Genomic DNA, 19,664 nt, shown 5'->3' on the forward strand with positions numbered 1-19,664 from the left:
TTAGCTAAAATTATCATAATGTATCAAAATTAATCGGAATAAAAGAAAATTAAGGAAACAATGACTCTTTTGCAATAGTGACCACAAAAGAGTCGTTGTTGCTCTTAATTCACATTAATTTTAATTAATTCCAATTAATTACGATGACTGTTAAGGGGTTATTTTCCGGCACCAGAAAATGACCCCTCAAAAGTAAAGTAATAATAAGTCGCCGTAAACACCGCCGTGAGAATCTTCACCCGGCCATGACCGAGTCATGGTTCAGTCATGGCATCCACCTGATGAAGACTTTCACCCGGCCATGACGGAACGATAACTTGGACATGGTGAATCACCCGGTGAGGATTTTCACTCGGCCATGACCGAATCATGGCCCGGTCATGGCATCCACCTGGTGAAGATTTTCAACAGGCCATGATTGAGCGATGACTCGGACATGGCCTCCATTTAGTAAGGATTTTCAACCAATCATGGCCCTCGCCCGTCGAAGGTTTCCACCCGACCATGATCGATCGATGATTTGGTCATGGCCTCCACCTAGCGAGGAATTTCAACCGGCCATTACCGAGTCATGGCCTCCACCAGGTAAAGATTTTCACCTGACCATGACCGAATGATGACTCGATCATGGCCGCCCGGCCGTGCCTTACCACCCGAACAACTTCCACTCGGTCGTGCCTCTACACCCGGCCAAACCTTCACTCGGCCACGCCTCTCCACCCTGCCAACTTCCACTTGGTCGTGCCTCTCTACCCGGTCAACTCCACCTGACCGTGTCTCTCTACCCGGCTAGCCTCATTTCTACGGTCAAGATGGTCCAAACACCCTTCCCACCTCTTTTGTCACCCAAAATGGGTCCCCCAACCCATTTAGGGTAACACAACACAACCCTATCTTTTAAAAATCCTATCAAAACACCTTTTTCAAATAGAAAAAAGGGAGAGACCACAACTACCATACTAGAACTCTACACAAATTCTCTCTCAACCATATGTCTCATCTTTCCTATCACATCAACACTCAAAACCATAAGTTTTCTCTCATTCCATTGCAAAACACCATCATGTTTCTTTCTCCATCACTTCAAGAACATTCTTACCACTGAACCCACAACAAATTACAATATTTTCCCAGAAATCTCCATCTTTATCCACTTATCTTCATCACACACCTACACCATTACAAAAAAAAAACCTATTTTTTACACTAAAAGAGTGACATTTTCCTTCTCTTCTCTCAGACCTGAAAGGAAAACACTCATTGCACACCATTTTCTTCATACACGAACGGGCGGACTAAGTCGACAGTTGGGGAGCTCATGTACGGAACTAGACCCCAATAACTCTTCGAGTTCCCCTAACCCCGGAGCAAGGCGAATAAGCTCAAGGAACAAACTAATCAAGGGATGGGGCCAGAGCTGGAAGCCACAACGAACACTCACGACGTTAACAACTGTGTAGCCCGAAGGAACATCGCTGGGCAACGCACCCAAAGGAGGAACGATAATCGAAACCCGGCATCTAAAATGACAACTGCACTCCCAGCTCGTATTTTCTCAGAGGGAGGGTCAAGGATAAGAAAGTTCTTTAGGGCCTTCCGTCCAACGACAATGGCTAGGTACATGAATGGTTCTTTGCTCGATGGGAGTGGTGTTGATATTGGACTTTGTCCTCAAGCTAACAAGAGAGGGATTCGGCCCAATACAAGGAAATCGGGCCCAAGCCTACGTATTTGATTAACAGGTTCAGGAAAGACGCCAGTCCGATAGAAGATTCAAATATCAGCTCGAGATAACCGCTTCCCCTAAAAAAGACTCGCAGATACGAAGCCAATTAGCTCGAACGGTATGTAACTACCCCTTATACGAATAAGTCTCTGACGATAGGTGTCCCAAGAAGTAGTAGTGAGTTCTAACTGACACACGACATGTCACTTTTAATCCGGAACACGCAACCTCGTCTCTCGTACTATAAATATAAGATAATCAAGTCTATGTTAGACACGTTACGTTACTCTCATTTTTACTCTACGATCTTGTAATCCTTGCCTTCCAATTGATATCTCTGTATTATTTTGAGCGATTATAATAAAAATAGCCTGGAGCTTACTTTACATTCTATTTTCTTGCCTTTATTCGTTATTAAATTCATCTAGCTTTTCTATTTGGTCTTGCAACGGAGAATTGAGCCCCATTTACAAATCTAAATCGATACATTGCCCTTCGTAAATTGGCATGACTGTTTTGGTGTGATTTCTCACGTCAACAAGTGGTCGAGCTTGTTTCCGTTTAGTTTCGGTTGGATGGAGAAGATGAGGTTGTCGAGCCCTATTTTGAGGTTCGTGTCTTTCTTGTCTTCTCGTTCTAACACCGACCTAGAGGCGACCCAATTCCTTGACACAGATCTTTGGAGAAAGGTTGGGTGGATGTCGAGTCCTTTATCTTTTGGCGCATTGTCATCTATTGCCACGGTTCTTTGGAGGGGTGGTCTTGCGGCTAGAGACGGCTTCCTTTGGCCACAAAGAGATCGAGATGAATGGGGACAGACCCGACAAGCCAAGATTTCCAAGGATTTGTAGGAGATCAGTCTGATGTGGTCAAGAGTCCTCGGGAAAGGTAGCCATAAAGAGATCGAGACGAACATGACAAACTCGATAGGCCAAAATTTTTAAGGTCCTCGAGAGTGAGATCCTTCCTCGGGTTGGATGGCTAGACTTCTTTTGCCCCATTTCCTAAAGTAAGAGATGAAACAAAGTGACAAAAAAGATAGTAAATGGGATGTTCCTCTTTGTGAGATGAAAAACTTGTGAATATGGTTCAACAAGCCCCTAAAACAACTCTAGAGGATATTTGATAAAGCATTTGTGATACCATGATGTGTAAAAGGGATGAAAATATGGTGAAATGAGGGTAGAGAGTGATTTGATATTATGAGAGATTCACGGGCTTTTAGTGCCGAGTTTGACAACACTGGCGCAAGTTAGACACTCAGAAAGGTAACTAGCCTACGTCTATGAGGCATCTCAAGATCCTCATCAAGCGAGTCATCATCGACATCATCTACTAAGGCATCTCCTAACTCATCATCCTCCTCCAAGACCGTTCAACCTATGTTTTCTACCGGTCATATCTCGCTAGAGGTTGACATTTACCTCCCCGACGATGAGCAAGTCCCCTCTATCGGTGTCATTCTACATTCTGAGTCGCCGCTTCGCTAGTAGCCTAGGGCCACCCTCTCGGCCGACACCTTTTTCGTGGTGACATCTTTGGCAATAACAACACTTGGGTCGCCTTTGGGAGGTATGTTGTTCTCCGGCATCACCACACCATCGTTTGAGTCCACCCCCGATGTGTTATCTCCCGTCTTCGAGTTCTCGGGAATTTTAATCTCGGTGTTCAAAAAAATTTGACAACGAGAATTTTAGCTATTTTGTTGAAAATTTGAAATTTTGACTATTTTGCTAATTAATTAATTTAAAAATGATTATTTTGTATAATTTTTTATATATTGATTTACTCATGACATCAACAAAAGATATAAAAACATAAATTTTTTAAAAAGTTTTGAGTTAATAGCGGCAAAAATCCTTAAAGTTTTCTCAAAACGATACTTATATACCTAAACTTTTTTCCTGCGGCAAAAGTAATTGATGTTATGCTTTTGTAGGGCCGTTAGTACTTTGGACGTTAAGTTTAAATTGAACGGCCAGGATGTAAAGCTTCTAATATATGTTGGTTTTAATTATTTTTGTTATTGTTTATTAATATTTAATAGTTTTTTAAATTAGAAAATATACTGATAAATTATAATTAGTTTCCCAAACTTAAAAGATTTGAAGAACATCGGAACCCTAATTTCCTAAAACCAAGAATCAGAAACCAGACTCGATTGAAGAAGAAGATGTCAGAACAACAACAAGGGGGCAACAGTGACAGCGACGAGGAACAGTTTCGTCTGCAAGAAGAAGAGTATGCTGAGGAAGAATCGAACGAAGATGAAGATGTTCAAAACACCCAGACACGCGATTGGCGCTCAATCGTGAAAGACGTATGCAATAATGGAGACGTTGGTGATGGTGATTCTGATGGGGTGAGATCAGACAGCGACCTCGACAGCCTGCATAGTGACGACGAGGAACAGACGATCACGAAGAGCAGGAGGGAGTTCAACCCGCGTTCAAGTTTGGATGATTTCAAGTTCAAATTAGGTATGGAATTCCCTACTATTGGTGATTTGAGACATGTATTGAGAGATATATTCATTAAGGCTGATAGGGAATTTCAGTACGTGGTTAATGACACAACTAGATTAAGGGCTAAATGTAAAGCAAAGGGTTGCAACTGGATTCTTTATGCGAAGGTTCAGGACAACAAGATAGTTAGAGTGAATACGTTGGTCGACAAGCATGAATGTGGCATAGTATTTGACAACAGGCTTGTCACAAGCCCCTGGTTAGCGATGCATTTTCTAGAGCATTTTAGGCTTAATCCTAACATGGATTATAAGTGGTTCAAAGAGATGGTTGCTAGTTCCAAATTCAGCAACGTGTCGAAGAAGAGATTCTATAATGCCAAGAAAAAAGCTAGAGAGGTGTTAGAAGGCTCGGTGAAGGACCAATATGCAATTCTTGATGACTATTGCAAACAACTCACATCTACAAACCCAGGTACAACAACCCTCCTTAAAACTACTTTGGTGAATGGAAATAGAGTGTTTCAAAGGATTTACATTTGCATAAAAGCTTGTAAAGATGGGTTCAACAAGGGTTGTAGGCCTTTGTTAGGGTTCGATGGCTGTTTTCTAAAAGGGTATTGCAAGGGAATGTTGCTTGCCGCTATAGGTATAGATCCTAATAACTCACAATATCCTGTGGCTTTTGCTGTGGTGGAGAAAGAAAACACCTCTAGTTGGACTTGGTTTTTGCAGCTTTTGAGTGAGGATTTAGATGTTCAGAATCCAAGTAGATTCACGATGATAAGCGACAGACAAAAAGGGTTAGAGAAGGCATTGTTTGATGTTTATCCTGGAGCAGAGATAAGGTTTTGTGTGAGGCATTTGCACGCCAACTTCAAAAAGGATCATAGCGGTCTATTGCTTAAACAAATGTTGTGGGCATGTGCGCGAGCCACGACACGAGAAGAATTTAATCAGAGAATGAATGAGTTAAAAGAAGAGAATGATATGGCACACGTGTGGCTGTTGAAGAAAGACCCAAAGGAGTGGACAAAATCACATTTTAGAGAGACGGTCAAATGTGATATGTTACTCAACAACTTGTGTGAGACCTTTAACGCGGCTATCATGCCTGCCCGGGACAAGCCTATTGTTACCTTGTTGGAGAAGATACGATTCTGGCTCATGTGTCAGTTTACAAAAAAAAGGGCCGAGGTTGAGAAATGGCATAGACCTATTAGTAACCGAATATTGGCCTTCATTGAGAAGCTTAAGAATTCAGCAAGGTATGTGAGATAATTGCTATAATGTTAGATTTGATTGTTAGATAATTGTTCTCACATGTGGGTTTGTATGTGATTACAGGTACTGTCAAGCAAGCTTTGCTGGAAATGACAAGTTCGAAGTGGCATTTATGGGAAGGGAGACGTTTGTGGTTGACTTAAGAGCCAAGGTATGCATTTGCAGGGCATTTCAATTAAGTGGCATACCGTGTCCACATGCACTGTCGTGTATATGGTCATCAAATCTTGATGTCTTCGACTTCGTTGATGAGTGGTACAAAAAAGAAGCATACACTGCAGCTTACAGTGGTATTATTGAGCCTATGACCAGTCCTGATAAATGGCCAGAGGTTGGCCTAAACCCTATCCTGCCACCACCTGATCAGTCACTTCCTGGAAGGCCAAAGAAGAAGAGAAACAAGTCCAATGACGAGCCACCCCCTGGGTTTCCGTTCCCTGAAAGAGCAACAAAACTTTCAAGAAAAGGCCAAGTGAATCGCTGCAGCAAGTGTAGGCAAACAGAACATTCAAGGGTGACATGTCCTAATCCGGCTGCAGAACAGGTATGTATTGTTATATTTTTAAGTTTTGATTCTATTAAAGTAGTTGTTACTGATTGTATTTAAACATTGCAGGCAAGAATAGTAAAGAAGAGAGGCCGACCAGTCAAGGCTAACCCTAATCCAGACACAATCAAGAGAGCCGAAAGAAGGAAGAGACAACAAATGAGGCAAAGTTCATCTCAGCCAAGTACATCTCAGTCAGGAGCATCTCAGCCAAGTTTAACTGTGTTTAATCCTTCGACATGAATATAGTTGTGTTAGTATATTTTGGACCTGAAAATATGTAATGAAGTTACTCTTTTTGGAACTGAAAATATGTAATGAAGTTAGTCTTATTGGGACCTGAAAATATGTAATGAAGTTAGTCTTTTTTGGACCTGAAAATATGTAATGAAGTTACTCTTTTTGGATCTGAAAATATGTAATGATGTTAGTATATTTTGGACCTGAAAATATGTAATGATGTTAGTATATTTTGGACCTGAAAATATGTAATGATGTTAGTATATTTTGGACCTGAAAATATGTCACTCTCACAGTCAATTAAGCAAAGCAATCCTGAAGTATACACTTCCATTTCATTCAAAAAAGAGTCAATTACATCATCTGAAAAGCATAACCATAACCATACATAACAGAGTCAATTACAACATCTGAAAAGAGTCAATTACACTTCCAGTAAAGCACAAAGTTTATTACCTTACTTCTACATACATAACAAACCCAAACAAAATACTAACAAACAAAGCACAAGCATAAATACAAATAATTTACAACTTCCAAATATGGAGCTACTTCGTCTCAAGTCTTCATTGTTTGCACTCAATTCTTCAATTTTTCTGACTTCCTCAATCTCCACTCGTAGTTGATTAATTCGTCTAAGCAGACCTGGAATCACTTGTTTAGATCTTTCGCACATCTCTGGGTCAATCCACACAAAGAAATCGCAACCCCCATTTTTCTGAAGAAAAAAAAAACTGATTTCAATAATAAACTAAACCCTACAATACAGAAAAAACAGAAGATCTTCACCTTACCTTTATCTTATAGCAGGTTAAGAACCTCCTCCCGGGATTCAAATCTGTCCACGACGTCCTCTCAACCCAAGGCACGTCACAAAAGCATCTTCCTTGTTGTGTCGCCATCGAACCCGAGTTCCTGTCCACTGCTGTTGCTGAAGACGAGCCTCGCCATCGAACTTGACTCTCGTACGATAATACGAATTTTTTGATGCCATAGAGAAACCGAACCTAACCCCCAAATACGAGTTTAGGGATTTCAACGAGTTTTTAGGGATTCAGTGTTGAATTTCGGTTTTATTTTAGTACAAAACAATTTATTTGTTTTTAAAAACCCGTGTAACATTAATTCAAAAAACCAGGTCCCTACACGTGTAATTCTGTTAAACATAACGTCCAAAGTACTAATGGCCCTACGAAATCATAACATAAAGTACTTTTGCCGCAGAAATAAAAGTTTAGGTATATAAGTATCGTTTTGAGAAAACTTTAAGGATTTTTGCCGCTATTAACTCAAAAGTTTTTGATAAAATTTGTCAGTCTTTAATACTATCATGATTACCCATAAAGGAAATGCATCGAATTCGATCAAGAAAAAAATTATAACTATTTATATACGATTTTTCTGTGATCTTCAATGGTCTTTTATGCCTACCATCAAGACACATTGAAATGTACAAATTCTAGTGAACAAAATTTTTGAACTACTTTTGTTATGATTAATTTCCATGAATTTGGATGGTTTTCTCCGAAAATATGGATTAAATTTTGGGGAACACATTTGAGAAAAGAATGCCCACCGTAACATGATGGTGTATTTTGATGTTATTATGAGGAAATAAAGAGAGAAGTTCAAAATTTGGAGGAGAATGAGGAAATATCAAAGCTTTTTATTGTTATTATGAGTAACTAATTTTTTTTTTAAATGAATAATGGGAAAATGCTTAGTTTTCAACTTTTTTTTTATTTATATATATATATATATATATATGCATGCAAAATAAATATGAAGTATTTTGGTACATACATACAGATAGATACAGATAATTTTCTCATCTAGATTCACTGACATTATCTGAATGAAATCATTCAAATATATATATACACATGTATCCGAATGAGATCCGATGTACGGTTCTTATGGAAGCAACGGAACGAGACCACCCACGTCGCAGCATAGAGCAAAGTTGAACCCTTCCCCTTAGCGGCTCAGACGGTTAGTGGGTTAATGGAAACGGACCTGTAAAGTCAATGATCAAAGTCAACTGCAAGGGTAAAACCGTCATTGAGCATCCCCACTTGCGCACGAACACGAATTTTTTCATTATTATTTTACAAATGAATATAAATATGAAATAAAATAATACGGCTAAAGTAAAATTAAAACAAGGTTTGGTTTGGTCATTTATGAACTGGATTTAATGGAGGGTTGGAGTCCGAGTCCTTAGAGAGAGAAAGGGAAAGCAAAAGACTTTTTAGAGAGAGAAACTGTAAGAAGCTAGAAGAGGAAAGAAAGAAGATGTTGTGAGGTCTCAGCTGTTTCTCTCATCTGAAGCTGTTTCTTCTTGTTTTTTTTTTTCTCGGGAAAGTCCTTTCGGATCCGATTCTCTTATTGACGAGGTTAGTTTCTCGTGGCTCTCCTGATTTGAGGATCGTTCAGGTTTGTTTCCTTGAAGTGACTTTTCTCCTTGTCACTGAGTTCGAGTTTGGCTCATTTAAGCGATATAGCCAGGCTTTTTTTTTTTTTTTTTTTTCTGGTTTCTGAGCGATCTTAGAGAGATCTGAATCCTTGTATTAGTTTCATGTCTGAATGTCATAATGGATTTCTTAAAATTGGAGACCCTAATTTCCTTCTTTTTTTTATTTATTAGTGATTTAATTTGCAATTTTTAGTTTTAATAATAATTGTGCGGTGCATAATGGACTTTTTCTTAAATAGCCCATTTCTAGGGTTTCAGGATTAAGGTTCAACTCCACTGGTGGTATATCGACTATAAAGCTTTGGCCTTTACAAGGAATTCTGGGATGGATCTTTGATTGTATCAAGTCCGCAATCTAGTGTTTTTGGCTGTTTAAAGGTTCTAGCTTTTTGAGGTACGCTCAATTTACAACTTTAATATTTGGTGGTTTTGTTACGGGTTATATTTCGAATTTGTTACCAATATACCGTTTCCAAGGTCTCAGTAGTTGGGTCGTCATCAATAATGGAGTATATGTTCTAGGAACGGGATTAAGGTTCTGGTGAAATGGGTTTTTTTTTATAAAATGGGTAAAAGATGTGTCTGATTAAAGTGTGGTCTGAGACCACTTTATCACCATGTGAGAGAAGCTTTTCTTTTTGGAGAACCTCTTTTCTATTTTTTTACTACCCTTGCTTGTGCTTTTCGTCACATTTATTCTTTCCCTTTGATATTTCAGTTCCTTAACTACTAAGCATTTAAATTTAAGATTTTGAAACGAGTGCAGATTTTTAAATCCGCAGCTTTCCAGTGTATATGCAATTCCATTGAAGGAAAATTTCATATTCACGTCTGTGGCGTGGGTGTTGGCAGAGTTGGGAATAAATGTCGTTTCGTAGCATTGTTCGCGACGTGAGGGATGGGTTTGGGAGTCTGTCGAGGCGAAGCTTCGAGGTGAGACTGCCAGGCCATAACAGGGGAAAATCACATGGCTCGGTTCACGAGTTGCACGAGCAGCCTTTGGTGATTCAGAACAGCCGTTGGGCTAGCCTCCCTCCCGAGCTGTTGCGCGACGTGATCAAAAGGCTCGAGGCGAGCGAGGGCACTTGGCCCGCCCGCAAGCACGTTGTTGCCTGCGCTGCTGTTTGCAGGTCGTGGAGGGAGATCTGTAAAGAAATCGTCAAGGGTCCCGAATTCTCTGGCAAGATCACCTTCCCCGTTTCGCTCAAACAGGTAAATCTCTTACTTTTATATAGCTCTCTCTCTAGTAACGTGAAAGCTGACACGGTCGGTACCCTTTCTTTTGACTTGCAGCCCGGGCCTCGGGATGGTACTATACAGTGTTTCATCAAGAGGGACAAGTCAAATCTCACCTACCACCTTTTCCTTTGCCTTAGCCCGGGTAAGCTTCTACGTGAACGCCTATGGAGTGATAAAAGTTAGCAGCCCATCACTTGAGTTACTGACCTAAAATGAGCTTGCTGCTGAAAATTTTAATTGGCATTTTGTCGTAATACTTTTGATGTTAGATTGGAAAATATAATATATTTTAAACTTGGCACATATGTTTTGTTTTATTATTATTATTATTATTATACTTGAGACCAGAATTTGCTTTTCCCTGGAATTTGAGTCGTGGAAGTGTTTTACTCAAGTTTTTAGATGTATGTAGTTGGATTATCAGCTTGCTTGATATTGCCAGTTATTCCGGTACCGGATGTATTTGTATGTCTTGTCTACCACTGTAGCAAATATCAATTCACTATTTTTTGGGCCTCGCCTTGTATCATTGCTTGTTCTGAAGCACTCCAGTCCCATCTTTCTTGTTTTGTACATGATGTACACGGCTTTTTGTGTAGTTATCAGTGGTTAATCCCATTTCCCATGAGTGCTCTTCCATTATGTCTTGTGGTGATACAGTAAATTTTAAGTGGAGGAATGATCAGCACAGCTGTTGGTCAATCCCTGTTATTCCCTTCTCAAAGTGTTATTTAATGAATGAGTATTCTAGCTTAAAACTAAATCCTAACATATAAGTAAGGAGAAAGGCTGACACTGGACATAATGATACACATTTCTTTGTGCTTTTTTAGTTGGTTAATCATTAATCATTGAAAGTAAAAAGATGGTCTCTAATGAGAGTGCACTGGTGTTGCAGCTTTGCTTGTTGAAAACGGGAAATTTCTTCTCTCTGCGAAAAGAACACGCAGAACAACTTGCACAGAGTACGTCATCTCCATGAATGCAGACAACATTTCGCGATCAAGCAGCACTTACATTGGGAAACTCAGGTATATGTTCTTTGATTAGTATGAACTATCAAGTTTCAATATTCTAGGTCTGTCCTCCCTTAACTTCACCAAACATAAACACAATCACAAACAAGAATGGCTGCCACGTATGGCACCACTGATTAAATGTTTGGCTAGAAACATTATAGCTATGTTTTTGGGATGTTGCGATCCTAGCAATTTGTTGTATAAATATTACTAGGCCCTGTAGGTACATAAATATTACTAGGCCCTGTAGGTACATAAATATTACTAGGCCTTGTGTTGCATGTAGATAATAATTTTTTTTTTTTTTTTAACTTTATTTCAGGTCCAACTTTCTTGGCACCAAGTTCATCATATACGACACCCAACCTCCTTACAACATAACTCAACTTTCGCCGCCCGGCCGAAGCCGCAGATTCTACTCGAAGAAAGTGTCTCCGAAGGTGCCTTCGGGGAGCTACAACATAGCCCAAGTGACGTACGAGCTGAACGTGCTGGGGACGCGGGGCCCGCGCAGGATGCACTGCGTGATGCACTCGATCCCGACGACGGCCCTCGAGCCCGGCGGGGCCGTTCCCGGGCAGCCGGAGCTGGCGCCGCGCTCCCTCGAGGACTCGTTCCGGAGCATATCCTTCTCGAAGTCGATAATAGACCACTCGACCGAGTTCAGCAGCGCCCGGTTCTCCGACATCATGGGGCCCCGCGGCGACGAGGACGGCGACAAGGAGAGGCCTCTGGTGCTTCGCAACAAGGCCCCGAGGTGGCACGAGCAGCTCCAGTGCTGGTGCCTCAATTTCCGGGGCAGAGTCACCGTCGCCTCCGTTAAGAACTTTCAGCTGATTGCGGCCACGCAGGCCGCGGCCGGCGCACCCACGCCCTCGCAGCCGCCGTCCCAGTCCGACCACGACAAGATTATCCTCCAGTTCGGCAAGGTCAGCAAGGATCTCTTCACCATGGATTACCGATACCCCTTGTCCGCTTTTCAGGCTTTTGCAATCTGCCTCAGTAGCTTTGACACCAAGCTGGCATGTGAATAGGAAAAAAAAACAAAAACAAAAACAAAAACAAATTATGGTAAGGAATAGAATCCAACGGCAAATGCTTTTTTTTTTTTTTTTTTTCCCTGATGTCCTAGGGTTTCATATAAAATGTTGTTGTATTATGAAATGTCAAGTCATGTCATGAAGGGTAGACTGGGACACCAGTGCTCAAAACAGTTGGGAGGAGAGGGGGATGAGTCCTCTTTTTTTTTTTTTTTTTTTTTTTTTTTTTTTTAATTTCAATTTATCTTTTGGGTTAGGTTGCTTTGATTGATTCCCTTGTCTGTCTTTTCTCTTTTCCTTTCCGTTTAAATGACTTTGTTGCATTATCATATATATAATATACAATGTCCAGAAGAGCAGACTAAACATTGAAAAGGGAGCGTTCTATTGTGCAGGCACTTAGTGTGTCACTTTTGCTCTTTTTAACGTGTCATCCATTATAGTGCTTGGTCTAATTGCAATTACCGAGTACCTATTTCTGCCACTCAATTGTTAGCAGGTTTCAAAAATGCAAACAGCCATAGGGAATGCGTGGATGGAGCTGTATATTTGCACTCATTTCCCACTCAAAATGAAAGTCAAAAAGTTATTATTAATCTGCAATTGATTGCAAAAAAAATACTCGTTTGTAGTACTTGATTCTTATATAATGATTAAGTTCTAGTAAACAAAGTTTGCGACGGGATTATATTCAGGCACTATCCATATCATAGAAACTTGTCCCAAAAATCAAAATATGGAAAGTTGACAGTTGAAAATTGCCGAAGACTCTATTGGTTGTTTAAACTTAAAACCAAACTAGTGCTAGTATAAAATGGACACAAAAGGTATAGGAGTGGTTTGGAGAAGGATGTTTCAACCTCGTATGTTGCTTGAAGGGTGATTTAGAGAGATCTTTTGCAACACTTACAATCCACTATTTCAACTATTTTAAAATGATACATGAATATGCCCACGTGGTTGAGGAGTTGAAGTAAAAAAAAAACTGTGCGGTTATGGGTGATGCACTTCCTATCTTAATAGTATAATCGGTTGTGAGATAACTCTCGATTCTCCATTTGCAAGGTTACCATCGATGCTCCATTTCGAGGTAACAACTTCTGATCTGTTTGCAGCAAAATAAATATATATCTCTTGTGAGGGAGAGAAGATTTAAGCTTAACAATATATCCATCTCCACCACATCTCTCAAGCTTATGGAATCATCACTATTTAAAATGTAATTAATAGAAGCTGTTTTAGTGTTTGGTAAAATTAATATTAATACTTGTAATTAATAGTTATTTATATAAAATGTAATTGATAATAATAATATATTCTTAGGTATATAAAAATATATTAAAGTGATGTCTATGTGTAGATTGCAAAAAATAAATTATAAATTTTGGTGACGTAAGAAAGATTATTTGATAAAAGAATATCAAGATAATTAGAATTAAAGGTTAAAATAAGAAAATAAAAGAGCTAAGAAAGAGAAAGTATAAGACAAAAACAAAAGTCGCGTCTAAAAAGCTTTAAAATATGTGCTTTTAACTTTTTAGTTGAAACATTGAAAATCACTCTTCAACGTAAAAAAAAAATAGTTTTACCAAACACCTAAATAATAAATAGATTATAGAAAAGCCAAAAGCACCTCTTAAAAGCAATGCCAACTGCAGCCTATGTCTCGTATCGAGTGTCGATGGAGAAAATATCTATAGTGATAGAAAGTGAGGTTAGAGAGAGGCATCGGTTCTCCAAGTGCAGAGAAACTTACATTGAGTTTGAGTGAATCAAGTATTTATAAAGGTAACTTGAAGCTTGTGAGCACGATGGTTTGGGCCTTGAAGGCAAGGGTTGACGGAAAAAGAGGTTGGCGGCGAAAGCCAGGTTGGCAACAAAAAATCAAGTTGGCGGCGAAAACATGTTGGTGGCGAATTACAATTTGGTGACGAAATGCATGCTTCAAGAGTTCTCTCGCTCGCGAGTTTGTTTCGAATGTTTTGTTTGAGAGTTAGACTCGAAGATTTAGTCGAGGAATTTGACTTGAGGATTTTGTTCGAGAGCCTATCTTGAGAGCTTTGACTCAAAGTTGACTCAAAGTCCTTGAAGTCAACTCGATGATTACTTCGTCATTTCTTAAGGGTTTTCTTGAACTCAAGTCATTTATAAGTAGGGGTGTCATTCTTTGAGGATAGAAAAATGACACTATAATATGAGGGTAAGAAGCACTGATTTTTGGAAGATATATATATATATATATATATAGAGAGAGAGAGAGAGAGAGAGAGAGTTTTAAGAATAAGTGGGAGGGCTCGGGCTTGTGAGGCTCGATCCTAAGGGCGAGCATTGGTTTGTGGCGAGCGTACTATATCAAGTAGAATATTAGGGCCAAGTGCGAGTACATGAAGGGACAAAGGCAATGACTCGTCTTTGGCGAGGGTCGAAGGGTGAGGATCCAAAGGGACAACAACAAGAATTCATTTTGGCAAGGGCCATAAGGGCAAGGACCAAATGGAACATATGAAACAATCAACGATGTACACGGATTAGTAGGCGCGCAAGGACACGAGGATTATCAGGCAGGGTTAGGCTTGATTCATTTTTTGGGCTCATACAGTGGTCCATTTCTAGTACTTACTCGGTGGGTCTTTTTTTAGGGGGTATTGTCATGAATAATATTTATTTATTTGAGAAATATTTTCCCTTAATATGCAAAGAGAAATATCTTAAAGTAGACCTCATACTTAATTGACCTCTTAATTTAAGAAATATTTTGAAAATAGACTTTTGACCCAATCTCAAACAAAAATATCCCAAATATCCCTTAAAGCATTTAAACACAATTTCTCTCATTTCTGCCAAACAATTCTTCATTTCCTCACTTCTCTCTCTTTCTCCAACTCTCAAATTCTCTCTAAACCGGTGGATTTTTGTTAACGAGAATGAGTAAGTGCACTTGTTTAATCATTTCAAATTACTTAATTTAGAATAGTTGTCTTGATATAATGACATAGGTTGTATGATCCAGCGTTAAAAATTCTAGAATTTGTTAAATTTATGATGATTTTCAATGGAATAAGATAAAATAAAATGAAATTTAACAAGTTTTTCGATAGAATACAATGTAATATGATATACTAGAATGAGATACGATGAAATAAAATGATGAAATCAGAGAATGAAATGAAAAATTTTAGTTTGAATTTTTTTAAGGGTATTTTTGTTCAAAATTGAGTAAAAAATTTATATTTAGATATTTTTTAATTAATAGGTCCATCATTTTTTTAATATATATTTATACTTCTAAGGTCACACTTTAATCAATTTTCTCTATACAAAATAGTACGGCTTTTATTAAAACAAAATATTGACTTCATTTCCTGCCTGTTTCGATAGAAAGAAGCCGACGAGAGAGACCAACGACCATCAGTCAAACCCACAAATAAGAGATATTCACTTTTATTTTTTTTTCTCTTCAACAATCGTCGAAGTCGAGGTAGAGCGAGAATCGAAGCCACCACCATGTCTTCTCCGGCGGAAGCAGCAACAACTCCAGACACGAGCACAATGTGGAAGGACATAGCCCTCCAGGCGGGGCTCATCCTGATCTCGATCTTCATGTTCCTGTCCATCCACGACATCCCTCGGAAGCTCTTCCGCAAGCTCCGCCTCCGATCGCGGCCGGCGTCGGAGGCCAAACGCCACTTCGTGGCCGGAGCGCAGCTGCTGTCCCGCGCCGGCGCCGCCAAGGGCACGCCGGAGTGGGCCCCGCTGGCCAAGCAGGCCCTGGCGGAGGCCGACAGAGCCGTCGCCCTCGACCCCCGCGACGCCGCCAATCACATCCTCCGCGCTCTCGCCCTCGATCTCCAGGTTCCTTCGCTTTCTTATTGTGAAATTTAGGCGATTGGACTTTCTGGCTCGCAGATTTATGAGATTGATTCTTATTGTTGTTATGGCTTTCAGTCATAAGAAAAAAATAAATAGAGCGTAATCAACCTTTTTTTTTCATGTATTATAATTATGTTGCCTAGCTATCAATGAGAAATCGAGCAAACCTATGGTTCTTTATATAAATGCTCTCTGAAATCAATCGGAAGAGAAGATGAATTAGAGCCACGATGCCTATAATTGTTCTCGTCGAGCAAAGTGGAAAGCTGAGAGTCCAATTTTCTGTTTTATGAAAAACATTGAACTTTGATGTTTCTAATTTTCGTTCTTTTTTGCTTGATTTTCGCTCATTTCTTTGTTTAGTGTAGTAGCTTCAAGCTGTTATATTTGACACACAAAAAAAGAGTCAAGGGAGATGGAATCTAATACAGTCTGGGACAATTTTATGGCCTGTACTAAATTTATTTGTTTTGCTCTATGTTTTCGAATTATTGATGAATTTTTTTAATTTATTTAGTATAAATCTGTATCTCTGTTCGAAATTTAGGCGATTTAATGAAAGCACTCAATTGTGTTAGGAATTCCACTTTGAAAGTGAATAGGAACTAAGAATTTTTAAGGTCATGAGTTACTCTTCTCATGCCAATTGGTTTTGAGATGAAACCCATGATGTTTCTAAATTTTCATGTTTTTTTTTTCTTTTTGCTTGATTTTCGCTCACTTCTTGGTTTAGTGTAGTAAATAAAATAGGTTAAGGGTGACGGAATCTAATACAGTTTTGGTCCATTTTATGGGCTGTACTAAAAAATATTTGGCTATAAAATATTTGTTTTTCAAGGTTGTTTAATGTCGTATGTTTTCAAACTATTGAAGCTATGAACGCAATCTGGATTGTCTTAGAATTCTTTACTGTTGTTGGATTTCAGGGGTTCAAGACATCGGCTCTGGACGCGCTCGACGCGGCGCTATCGCCGCTGGCCGCGCGATCGCTGAGCGATATCGAGCGCGGCGACACCTACTTTAAAAGGGCTCAGATCAAGCTAGCGATGAGTCGGCTCGGAAAAGTCGATTCGGCTATCAAAGATTTGGATGTTGTGGTGGAGATGAGCCCCGAGAACTCCAAGGCCTTTTGCTTGCTTGGAGAGTGTTACGAGATCAAGAAGATGACAGGAGAGGCTAAGAAAGCGTACGAGAATGCGTTGGCGATAGAGCCGGGCCTTGTTCTGGCTCGGGAGGCTCTTGACCGATTGAGAAAGGGCTCGTCTTTGTAGCCAAAAAAGCATCACGGGACGGGATCGAGGAAGGAACGTAGTCAGGTACGGATATTTTGAACACAAGTGTGGATTTTTGTAATCAGACTGTAATGCTAATAGTATAGAATAAATACTCTTCTATTCTTTTGTTACATGATCTGATGATAATGTGCTTATTGCCCTTCTCTTTGTTGTACAAGTTCTGACAGGATTCAGGAATCAAAATATATGTTACACAACACATATAGTTTAACTGCGAGAATTTTGTTTTTAGTTTTTACGGAAAATAATCTCTTAATGATGGTTCTTAAATTAATTTTGTGAGTAGAACAGTATTCAAAAACCACATATTTTGTAGTATATCAGTTCTTGTGAAAATATTAAACTTTTTATTTTATTAATTTATCCTAATAAAAAAAAAATTGACTGAAACACAATCTTACTTCTTTTTTTTTTCTTTTTTTTTTTTTACTCTTTATGGAAAACAAAATCTTACTTTAACCATCCAAAATTGCTTTACTTTGTTTAGTGTTTTTCGGGCTAGATTATTATTTAAGTAGATTATTTCAAAAAGCAGCTTGTTATGTAAGTTACCAACTATCTTCAAGTCTCTTTTGAAAAATATATATTTTTAGGTTTTGTGATCGATTTCAATAAAAACTTAATACATTGACGATTTAATTGCTACGAATTAATAGTTTAAGGACTAAGATATCCCGGGACATTTCAGACTATTTATGCTAAACACAAATGTTATTTGTGTATATTATAGCTCAAATGTCATGTTATTTCATTGAAATTGTAGTCCTAATTATCCTAATATAGGTTTTTCTCTTGTGACCATTTTTGTTTTCTTAGCTGGGGTTTGCGTGTTTGCCCGCATCCGGTCTGGTGCTAAGGCTCAAATTCGGCTCACTTTGAATGTAAATATTAATATCTACACAAATATGAATATAGTGTTCCTTGTGAGAAAAAAAAAAGTTTCAAGTTTATTATTTCATTGTTTATAATACATTCGACAAATGAAGATCAAAATCATCTATGAGATTGGTATTGACAAATGTATCTTGAACTCGCATGGACTCTAGATTCAAATCTTTGCCCACAAACTTGAATAGAGAGAGATGAGATTGAATTGTGAAGAAGTGAAGTTTGAGTGTATTCACATGAAAAGTATTTCGGAGGTTAAAAATTTAATATTTGTTTGCTTATTTTAGACTCGGGATCTATTAAGTATTAATGACTATATTTTCCGAGTCATTTGATCTCAACCTCATGCTAAAAGAAAGTTTCACAATGCGCTAGTGGTACAAACCAAAAAAGATAAATTTTAAACCTTCAAATCCAAAACAAAATTTCAGTTGGCATTTGGATATGAACGAAACAGTTTGTTATGGATTTTTACCAGTTCTGAATGCTGAGACATGTGGCTTCTTTTTTAGTTCAAAGTGTGATTTTTTTTAATCTTATTGAGTTGGATAATAATTTGAGTATTGCCACTTGACATGTCAAAAAATGTGTGCCTACCCCGAAGTACAGGTGGAATGAATGAAATTAAGTCGTAGAAGTAAAAAATAGTAAAGGAGAGTCGAGGGAGGAATAAGCGCAATGAGACGAAGAGTCACGAGAATCAATAAGGCAACACACCCACTTAAAAACAACCACAATGCATGAAGGTGTTAAGTTTTAACACATTACTATGTTTTTTCTCATCCATATTATTTTTTAGCAATTTAAAAAACACACTCCAATGTGAATTGACAACTTTAGTTGTTCAAAGTGAGTCCACTCCATCACTTTTTAGAGTTTGTTTATATGATCATGGTATATTCTATTGTTTTATTGATGTTGGAATAATGTTGAATAAATAGCTGATTTGTGCCAGCAATTTGAGTGGGGTCCACCTATCGGAATTGAATAATTCCAAGTGCTACGTATTCTTCGTAACGAGGGGTATAAGATTGAATATTTGCTTGCCAAAATCGGACCGAGGATGAATGAGAAATTAATGCTCAAAGTAGGTTAAAAGAAACACATTTATGTTGTGTTGTAGAAGTGGAATTGCAAGAGTCCCACATTGGGTTGGGATGTGTGTCGTGGTAGTGTTTAAATACTATCCTCTTTGATTGGTGATCATCCAAGTGCAAGAGAGGAGAGTGTGTGTGGGTTATCTCTTAACCCTCCTGCGCGCGCACACACACACACGCGTGCCGCCGTTGAGTCGGGCCGGGCTCGGGTCTGGGTTTCAGGCCTGTAACATCTCTTTTATTATGAAGTAAAGAGCCATTATTGGTGTTTATGGCAGACGTTTTTGGGAGCTGTTGCTCAGGTCTCTACGCCTATAAAAGGCAGAGCATATCTCTCATTCGAACACACCAGAAGTTGATATTCCTTCATATTCCCTATGGTTCCTTCTCTCTCTCGTTGTTCCCAGAAAACCTTTTCTTCTTTTGTCCGAGTTTGGTGATAGTTTTGCTTCGGTTCTAGTTCGCTCTGCGACGTACTT

General features: G+C 38.9%; 3 protein-coding genes across 9 annotated transcripts; all 3 read left to right on the forward strand.

The window, feature by feature from the left end:
- The first annotated feature begins 3,899 nt into the window (after positions 1-3,899).
- On the forward strand, positions 3,900-6,264 carry LOC149390587 (uncharacterized). The gene is made up of 3 exons (XM_089619813.1): positions 3,900-5,458; positions 5,538-6,018; positions 6,091-6,264. The coding sequence occupies exons 1-3, from the start codon at positions 3,900-3,902 to the stop codon at positions 6,262-6,264; spliced, it is 2,214 nt and encodes a 737-aa protein (XP_089475939.1).
- A 2,160-nt stretch (positions 6,265-8,424) lies between these two features.
- On the forward strand, positions 8,425-12,410 carry LOC149390588 (tubby-like F-box protein 8). 7 transcript variants are annotated; one of them, XM_089619061.1, is made up of 6 exons: positions 8,425-8,697; positions 8,977-9,131; positions 9,504-9,949; positions 10,031-10,118; positions 10,875-11,007; positions 11,318-12,410. In XM_089619061.1, the coding sequence occupies exons 3-6, from the start codon at positions 9,602-9,604 to the stop codon at positions 12,027-12,029; spliced, it is 1,281 nt and encodes a 426-aa protein (XP_089475187.1). In that variant the 5' UTR covers positions 8,425-8,697; positions 8,977-9,131; positions 9,504-9,601; the 3' UTR covers positions 12,030-12,410. The 7 variants fall into 7 exon arrangements, with proteins under 7 accessions (XP_089475187.1, XP_089475186.1, XP_089475188.1 ...); XM_089619060.1 differs by having other exon boundaries at positions 8,425-8,657; XM_089619062.1 differs by having other exon boundaries at positions 8,425-8,657; positions 9,520-9,949.
- A 2,951-nt stretch (positions 12,411-15,361) lies between these two features.
- LOC149390589 (Tetratricopeptide repeat (TPR)-like superfamily protein) lies at positions 15,362-18,150 on the forward strand. The gene is made up of 3 exons (XM_089621465.1): positions 15,362-15,887; positions 16,832-17,221; positions 18,017-18,150. The coding sequence occupies exons 1-2, from the start codon at positions 15,540-15,542 to the stop codon at positions 17,174-17,176; spliced, it is 693 nt and encodes a 230-aa protein (XP_089477591.1). The 5' UTR covers positions 15,362-15,539; the 3' UTR covers positions 17,177-17,221; positions 18,017-18,150.
- The last annotated feature ends 1,514 nt before the right edge of the window (positions 18,151-19,664 follow it).

Source organism: Urtica dioica, chromosome 7 (genome assembly GCF_054948205.1).
Source record: "Urtica dioica subsp. dioica isolate 48M chromosome 7, U.dioica_male_clone48M_v1_H2, whole genome shotgun sequence".
NCBI classification, from domain to species: domain Eukaryota; kingdom Viridiplantae; phylum Streptophyta; class Magnoliopsida; order Rosales; family Urticaceae; genus Urtica; species Urtica dioica.

What these genes read in the sequence shown, in the direction of transcription:
- LOC149390587 (XM_089619813.1), top strand. Translation starts at nt 3,900, where the DNA reads ATGTCAGAACAACAACAAGGGGGCAACAGTGACAGCGACGAGGAACAG. An exon ending in AAGCTTAAGAATTCAGCAAG is followed by an intron (nt 5,459 to 5,537) that starts GTATGTGAGATA and finishes ATGTGATTACAG; the next exon opens with GTACTGTCAAGCAAGCTTTG. An exon ending in CTAATCCGGCTGCAGAACAG is followed by an intron (nt 6,019 to 6,090) that starts GTATGTATTGTT and finishes TAAACATTGCAG; the next exon opens with GCAAGAATAGTAAAGAAGAG.
- LOC149390588 (XM_089619061.1), top strand. Translation starts at nt 9,602, where the DNA reads ATGTCGTTTCGTAGCATTGTTCGCGACGTGAGGGATGGGTTTGGGAGT. An exon ending in TCCCCGTTTCGCTCAAACAG is followed by an intron (nt 9,950 to 10,030) that starts GTAAATCTCTTA and finishes TTTGACTTGCAG; the next exon opens with CCCGGGCCTCGGGATGGTAC. An exon ending in ACTTACATTGGGAAACTCAG is followed by an intron (nt 11,008 to 11,317) that starts GTATATGTTCTT and finishes ACTTTATTTCAG; the next exon opens with GTCCAACTTTCTTGGCACCA.
- LOC149390589 (XM_089621465.1), top strand. Translation starts at nt 15,540, where the DNA reads ATGTCTTCTCCGGCGGAAGCAGCAACAACTCCAGACACGAGCACAATG. An exon ending in CTCTCGCCCTCGATCTCCAG is followed by an intron (nt 15,888 to 16,831) that starts GTTCCTTCGCTT and finishes GTTGGATTTCAG; the next exon opens with GGGTTCAAGACATCGGCTCT.